At 27.1% G+C, this 8281-nt stretch overlaps 1 protein-coding gene across 1 annotated transcript; it reads left to right on the forward strand.

Moving 5' to 3' along the window:
- Positions 1–4323: 4323 nt before the first annotated feature.
- On the forward strand, positions 4324–6588 carry LOC110621922 (guanosine deaminase). Its single transcript, XM_021766221.2, has 5 exons — positions 4324–4482; positions 5403–5462; positions 5792–5982; positions 6112–6216; positions 6309–6588. Exons 1-5 carry the CDS (start codon positions 4467–4469, stop codon positions 6495–6497), a joined length of 561 nt encoding a protein of 186 aa, XP_021621913.1. The 5' UTR covers positions 4324–4466; the 3' UTR covers positions 6498–6588.
- Positions 6589–8281: the final 1693 nt, after the last annotated feature.

Raw genomic sequence — 8281 nt, forward strand, 5'->3', positions numbered from 1 at the left:
AGGTTCAGATAATATCATTAGAAGAGAAACTTTGATCTGAAAGCCCAGATATAAAATCTTATACAGGCTTAAAAAGGAAGAAAATTTCAAAAGCCAACACAATAATAAGCCCAGGCCCGCAACTCATGAAATCCCATAAATCCTAGGAGACAAGAGGATTCTGGAAGCTTTCCTGCCGCCTGTTCAACTCTGGTTGCTGGAAAACTCTCTCGAACCTTTAAAAGATAAATTAAGAACTCGATCTACTCTAGACCTTCAATCCCATCATAAAATCATACATTCAAATACGAAAAACACATAATTTCTCTTAGAAAATGCAAAAGATAACCACATCTTCACTAATGTCCAAAGGGCTAAAGAAACAAACTGAAAAACTGAAGACACTCTTAACAGAAGCATTTCAAAGGTGAAAGGGTATTAAAGGCCACAGAAACAGAGCAGACAAGCCTACATCGTCGGGGAGGAGAACCAAGAATAGCTGTCGAACGTTTTAATCCTGCGTCCCGGAGGTCGGCCGTTGGACCTGGAGATTGACTAGAGACTTCAAAGGTGCTGTGGTTTTAGCCAAAAAGGAAAACCTTCACACTTTGAAAACAGAGTACAGGGACTAATAGAGCACTGGTCAACTAAAGAAGAAATAAATTTACAAAAAAAAACACGTCTCAAAAGATTCTCGCCATGCAATCTAGATCTAAAAATTAAAATAAAAAACACAAAATAAAAATAATATATACATCCAATCCAATTGTGAGAAAGATAAACCCACTTGCCGAGAAAGACAAAGGGAAGCTACACGAAATGACAGCATAGAAAAGGGATGAACCTTAGAAAGTAAACACAAAGAAAAATAGAAAGAAAGCAGTCTCCTAATAGTACGGTAAAGTTTAAATACAGTGAAATGTGTGATGATAGATAAATAATTTATCATATTATTATTATTATTATTAAATATATATATATATATATATATAATTTTATCAATTAACTCAATATTTAAATAAAAACGATTAACTCCATTAAAAATTAATGATATAAAATTTAAAAATAAAATTTTATAATTGTTGAGTAAACTTGATCTGAGAGGAGAATGTTTTTCTTTTATTCTTTTCATTTCTTTTTCTTTATTTATCAGTGACATGTAACGGTTTTACTGTCATTAGACCACCTGTCTCTGCCATACGGATATGCACGTACGAGATATCTGCTCCATGCGTAACGGCCATTTAATTCTCTCTTGGTACGCATGCAGATGGACCCACTAAGCGGATGGACTAACTACTTCTTTTCCTCCAGATTGGGCTGGAAGATGAGATTAGAACTAAAGTTTAGAGGAGGTCTGATTTTAGAGCCGAATGAACTGGATCGGCCCATTAAAAAGACTTAGAGACCTTAAAATAGGGATTATCGTTATGAACTCGGTCTCGTAACGGGATGGTGAAACCTAGCGCTCATTAAAAATATTTTTTTTAATAAAAAGTGGACATAACTCTAAAAGCCTTTCACATATTTAAATTGCAGCAACAATTTTTAATTCGTATATTTAAAATATCGTTTAAAATTATTAAATAGTGGTTCATGAATAGAAATCATCTTTATTTTTTAATTTACGACTATTAAAAATAGTTTATAAATATTTAGGAGTTAGGTACAACGAACTTTCCATAATTACATGATTTATATTCCAAAGCTATAGGAGAAGGAAAATCAAACATGTCCTTCCACATAGTATATAGATAGATTTAAAAATAATATTCAGTTTTTGAACAATATATTTATAGAAATAAATAACTAATTAATTGTAAAATATTTATGAATTTTAAATATTAATATTAAATTCTAAATATAAATTATTAACAACTTACTTTCTATAAAATTTTAAAAAATAAATAATGGTACACGAATTTAAAATGAGTATGATAACATACATTTCACAAGAACAAGTAAAAGAATTCCGCCACCGACGGCAACGGCGACTACACACCGGCAAATCACAAAAGGGTTGACAGTGTGAAACCCATTTTTAATTATTAAAAAATAAAAATTGTTTACGTGTCATGACAGAGCACGACGACGTGACGAAGATTGAAGATGACGAGGCAGGTTCGTTCCCATCCACCAAAAGTTAAGGGTATAATAGTCTTCTCACTTCCCATAGAATAATGGTAGTTGAAAATTGTTTATTTTATTCAAGGGGTTATTATCCTTCCTTATTTAGGGAGAATTTCTGAAGTTGTCATAAATAAAATCAGTAATTAATTAATTAATTTGCTTAATCTGGATTTACTTACAATTTCATTTTTTAAAAACTTTTTAATGCCATAACCTTATCTCTTAACAATTTATTCTACTAATTAATTTTAATTAAAATTTATATTAATATCATTTTAATTGATTTATATTTAATTAATTTAAATTTATAAATAAATTATGTTAATTTATATTATTGAGAAATAATAAAATAATTTTAATAAAATATGTAAAATGAATACAGTATTATTAAAATTATAAATAATTAAATTAAGTTTATTGAAAAAGAGGGGAAAAAACAGAATCCTAAAAAATAATTCATATTTTCCTTTTTTTTTATCAACCAAACATCAAATTTCAAGCTTAAAATCTCTTTTAAGAAATTTTAAATTATGACAAAAAATATAATATATGAGTATTATTCAACTTGTATATTATATGTTATATGGTAATTAAATGATTATTGCTTAAAAATAGTTGTGATTATTTTTATTTATTAATAATTGATATAGTTGAATTATAATTTTAAAAAAAATTTAAATATGTAAGGTGGTTGGTATTTACAATAATTACTCAAATACTCAAGATAACTGATAAAATAAGTGAATATAATGAATTACATATAATTAAATGATTATACAATAATATATATTTTTTATATTATAAAAAAATAAAATTGATGTTCAAATCTCTTATCGACCGATGGATAAGAAATACTATGATTATGATTATAGATATAATTAAGATTTGTTGAACATTAACAATAACTTTCTATGAAAATTTATTCTTTCAACGAGTCTCAAAAAAAATCGAGACGTTATGATATTTTAATTTTTTTCATGAGTAGAATCATATATTAATTTATTAATTTTTTTTTATAGATAAAATTGCATATCAGTTTATCAAATTATTTCTAGGATGATGACAGTCCATAAATTAGTTTAGAGACGAAGCAATAGTAATTTTATAATATATTCTGTTTAGTATATATATTAAAAATAAATTTATTAATTTTAAAAATAATTCAATAATTATAAAATAAATAAAATATAAAATAAAAATGAAATTATGGCAAAAAATGAAATATTTGCGTTTTTAACATATATACTTTAAATTAAAATGGATATATAAAAGAATAATATGAATATATAAAAGACTCGAATCTATCTCTATCCGATTAACTTTTTTTTATTACTAAATTATAATAACCTATATTTAAATTAAATTAAAAATATAAAAAATTACATATCTACACCTGCATTTTTTTTTAATGAAGAGTGATTTAGTTTTTGAAAGTTAATTATATTATTAAATTGTCATGAATTCAAACAATTTAATTCATTAAATTTGTTTTATTAATAAATACTTAAAATTTACATTTAAGGAATTAAAAATTTTATATTATTTAAATGTTTATTACAATTATTTAATAATTCTTTTTAGGAAAAATAAATTGGTAATTTACTTCTAGGAGATTCGACTCAATTGCTCCAAAGAGATACAGATAGTAACGGGCTGACAGCAAGGATACTTCTCCCCTGATATACGTTTCCACAGGATCTTCTTATCCAATCAAAAACTAAAAATAAAAAAATAAAAAATAAAAAATCCCATACATTAAAATAAAAAATTAAGAAATTAAATTTCTAATTTGAGTAAAATCAAGTAATTTAATATGAAAATCTGCAAATTTTAAATTAAAAAAATTAATCCATAGTAATTAATGACAAGAGTGAAATGGAATATTTTGCAATCAAAAAATTTTTATATGCATTTGCATATATTAATTAATTTATATATATAATTAATTAAAAATTAAAATATTATATATTTTATTTAATTAAAAATTAAAATATTATATTAATATATAGAGTGTATCATATTTTAGATAAATTTTTTTAATTTTAATTAACAGGTTAAAATTGAACAGATCCATTTCAAAAAAAATAATAAAAAAAAAAAATTGAACAGATGTATACACATGCGTGTAAAGTTTTTTTTTTTTTTTTTTTTTTTTCCAACTTCAATCCTTTCCGACGCTAAAAGACTTCGTTTTGTCGCCGACCACTTGAGCTTCACATGCTCTCTCTCTCTCTACAATTGCTATAAATAGTGTGAATTCGTGGACTAGTTTGCTTCCTCCACCTCTGCACCTCTTCCTCCTCTCATTATCTCTTGTTTCTGCCACCCCATTTTGAAAGCTTTTATTTTCTTTGATCATGGAGGAAGCCAACGGTAAAATTCTTTCTTTTGTCGCCTTTGCCTGCTCCTACTCTCTATTGATCTTAATTTTCCGTTCTGATATATCATTTCCTTGATTATTTCTTGTTTCGTAATTAAGATTTCTGTCTCCAGGTTTTCCCCTAATTTTGTTTTTATGTTTTTTTTGTTATTTTTTTAGGCGCTGGTTCAGATTATAAGTTAAATGGTTTTGTGTATTTTTTTTCTTTTCTTGATTAATTCTTGCTTCTGTTCTTCCTAATTTCTTGGTGGGTGTGTTTGATTGTAGCTTGGTCCTTTTTACAGGGATAAGTCAGGCTAGCTGGTGTTTCCAGAAACACATACAAGGACATGAGACTTTAAAAGCTTTTCATACAAAATTTTCGTGTCAAGTCTTTTCCCAGAATTTTATAGACTGAGATTTGTCTTTGTGCATTTTGTGCCCATTAATTTGTGGCTGGGTATCTTGATCTACTATTAGAGAATGTTGTTTTAATTTGAGTCTTGTGATGGTGATGTCGAACTGCTCACGCGGTCCTTAACACACAAATCCATCAGGTGCTAATTGCTATGGAAGTCACCAATTCTAGATCTAATAATTATGCTCTTTGATCAAACTTGAAGCCAATTATCTACCATAGCACAGCTCATGGCTCCACGGAGCTAAATATTGATGGTTTGGTTGTTATATTTTAATTTTGTGCAAGACGTAGTAAAACAACTGCCCAGGACTTATCTTTATAGCTTCAATAGTATACTTTTGGTTCAGCTATTAATTATTTAAATTGTTTTTGGAAGTGCGAGTATACTTGGTCATGGAAGAATTGGTCTTGATCTTCTAATCCTATATACTGATGTGTTTTCTTGCATTTGTTCAAGTAAAAGGACCTTATGTATGACTACTTTTTTTCTTTTGCCTTCTTTCTTTTCAATAGTGATAGAAGCTAAAGATGGAACTATCTCTCTGGCATCTGCATTTGCTGGTCATCAAGAAGGTAATGCTGTAATTATATTTTATATCAATTTTGTTCTTAAACATTTTTACCTTCTGATCATTGCCAAATGCTGCTATGAAATTTTTACTATCGGGAAGGGACATATTTATTTGTTCAAATGTGCTGAATGAAGTCCATTTTCACCCTGGTTCTAGTCATGTTTTTGTTTCTCTCATCATTTAAGTAATTTGGATGTGCTTCTGATTAGTAATTGATGAATAAATTGAATTTCTTTCCCTCTGCTGTTAGAAAGAAAATGATTTTCATCATTGTCGAGGTTCTTGATAATTTTGTATTATTTAATTAGTCTTTTGTAATTGTTCAACCAGCTGTTCAGGATAGAGACCACAAATTCTTAACAAGAGCAGTTGAAGAAGCATACAAGGGTGTTGAATGCGGACATGGAGGACCGTTTGGTGCTGTTGTTGTTCGTAATGATGAAATAGTTGTAAGCTGCCACAACATGGTTCTGGAAAACACTGATCCAACTGCTCATGCTGAAGTAACAGCTGTTAGAGAGGTTATTTTTGAAATTATCGTATTCACTCGATTTCTCCTTGCTTGTCTTAGAGTTAGCATGAACAAATGCTAAGCCGATTTTGCACCATTTGGTTTCTGGTTTTAACCCAAGAATGCCTGTTTGTTTTAGGCATGCAAGAAGCTCAACCGAATTGAGCTCTCAGATTGTGAAATATATGCTTCCTGTGAACCATGTCCAATGTGCTTTGGTGCCATCCATCTTTCAAGAATTAAGGTCCAATGTCTGAAACTTTTCACTTTCATTCTCCGGGTATATAATTCATGTTAGGTTTCTGATATTTTAATGTTATTGTTGTTTTGCAACAGAGGTTGGTTTATGGAGCCAAAGCTGAAGCAGCTATAGCTATTGGATTTGATGAGTTCATTGCTGATGCTATAAGAGGCACTGGGTTTTACCAGAAGGCTAATTTGGAGATCAAGAAAGTTGATGGAAGTGGTGCTGTTATAGCAGAACAAGTATTTGAGAAGACAAAGTCCAAGTTTATCATGTACTGATTGTTGATTGTATGGAAATTTAACCATGTATTTACAAAAGCTGGTCATCTCCTTAATAATAAATTATCGACGATTCCCTTGTTTTTACAAATATTTGAGAATGTATTGCGTAATAGTTGAGGAAATTTCTCCATTTAGAAACGGAGAAAATTGGGAATCTAAGGGAAGATACAACTATTTTCTGGTTTTCTTAGTTTTTTATGGGCATGTTCTCGACACACTAGTGTCCTCCAGGAACAAGGGATTAAAAGTAAGAGCACATTCTAGGTTGGTTCACTCAAAGGAGCTCCGAGTCCCTACTCCCTACTCCCTACTGGTTTTCCAAATTGATCCCGCTGTAACTGATTCATATAGAAACCTTCAATTGTGTGCTATCAATTGATTAGGGCATCATTTTAATTGAAAATAGCAAAGATGACTCTGGTTTTGTCTTTGTGAAAGGAGCCCTTATTTGAGGTCAAAATGCTAATGCATTTAAAAAATAAATGAAATTGGATTCACTTTGAACTTCAACAATAGATTTAAAACGATTAACCAAATCAACACCGAGTATTAGCAAAAAATAATAAAAAAAGTTAATTGTCAAAAAAAATTTTAAACTTTACAGTATTTTACCATGTACTCTAAAAAATTATTAATTTCAAATTATATTTTTAAATTTTTAAAAATTATATATCATCGTTAACATTTCAATTGGCGAATAGAGATGTCGCATTATTACCATATTCCATAATATAATGTAAAATAATTATAAAAAAATATATATTTTATAACTCTTTACTATTTTATTTACTTTAAAAATATTCAATTTAATTTTATATTTTTTAAATTTTTATCAATTATATCTAATTATTAAAAAAATATTAATTCACTTGTTATATTATTAACGGAGATATCATTATTCACGTACCGTGAAATTAGCTATAAAGTAAATTTACCACAAATTATATAGCGGATTAAAATATTAAATTTTATCATTAAAAAATTAAATAAGACCATTACTTTTTTAGTTTATTTAATTTTATTTAATCTTTTAATAATATTTTATAATTAAACTTACACTGAAAAATCAAATTTAGGATTTTCAACATTAATATTAATTTAGTTGAAAATTTGACAATTTTATCCGATAAAATCAACAATTAAATTTTTATTAATTTTAATAATTATTTTATAAACATAAATACTATATAAATATAAATATCTCATATTATTTTTAAATAATGTAGTGAGCTACTTCTATAATAAATGCAGATAAAGAATTTAAATAAAGAAGTTTTTTAAAAAATAAATAAAAATTGATGATACGATAATATTACAATAATATGATATATTTTTATAAAAAAATATGTAGCATTTCTATTAGTGAATTAATAGGTTTTTTAATAATTTAATAATGTTGATAAAAATTTTAAAAATATAAAATTAAATTAACTATTTTTAAAATATACGAGGTAAAGAATTATAATAATATTTTTTTAAATAATTATTTTATATTTTATTGTGACAATAATGTGGCAATTAATAGATTAACAAAAAATTTTAAGAAAATTTGAAAATATATGTTCAAATTGGCTATACATAAAGTACATGGTAGACTTATAAAAAATTTGAAGTATCAAATTTTTTTGAAAATTAATGGAAAGAAAAAAAATAACAAAAATTTGAAATGAAAGTCGACACATTTGTAAGGTATGTGCAGTTCACTGATGCAGGCAACAACAAATTCCCAAGACAAGATTTATTTAGATTTCATTGCATAAGCCTAAAGGCTGAAAATACAT

This window comes from Manihot esculenta, chromosome 9 (genome assembly GCF_001659605.2).
Source record: "Manihot esculenta cultivar AM560-2 chromosome 9, M.esculenta_v8, whole genome shotgun sequence".
Lineage (NCBI taxonomy): Eukaryota > Viridiplantae > Streptophyta > Magnoliopsida > Malpighiales > Euphorbiaceae > Manihot > Manihot esculenta.

Excerpts from the sequence above, each read along its gene's own strand:
- LOC110621922 (XM_021766221.2), top strand. Across the intron at positions 5,463-5,791 it reads ATTTGCTGGTCATCAAGAAG|CTGTTCAGGATAGAGACCAC; the intron begins GTAATGCTGTAA and ends TTGTTCAACCAG. Across the intron at positions 5,983-6,111 it reads AAGTAACAGCTGTTAGAGAG|GCATGCAAGAAGCTCAACCG; the intron begins GTTATTTTTGAA and ends TGTTTGTTTTAG.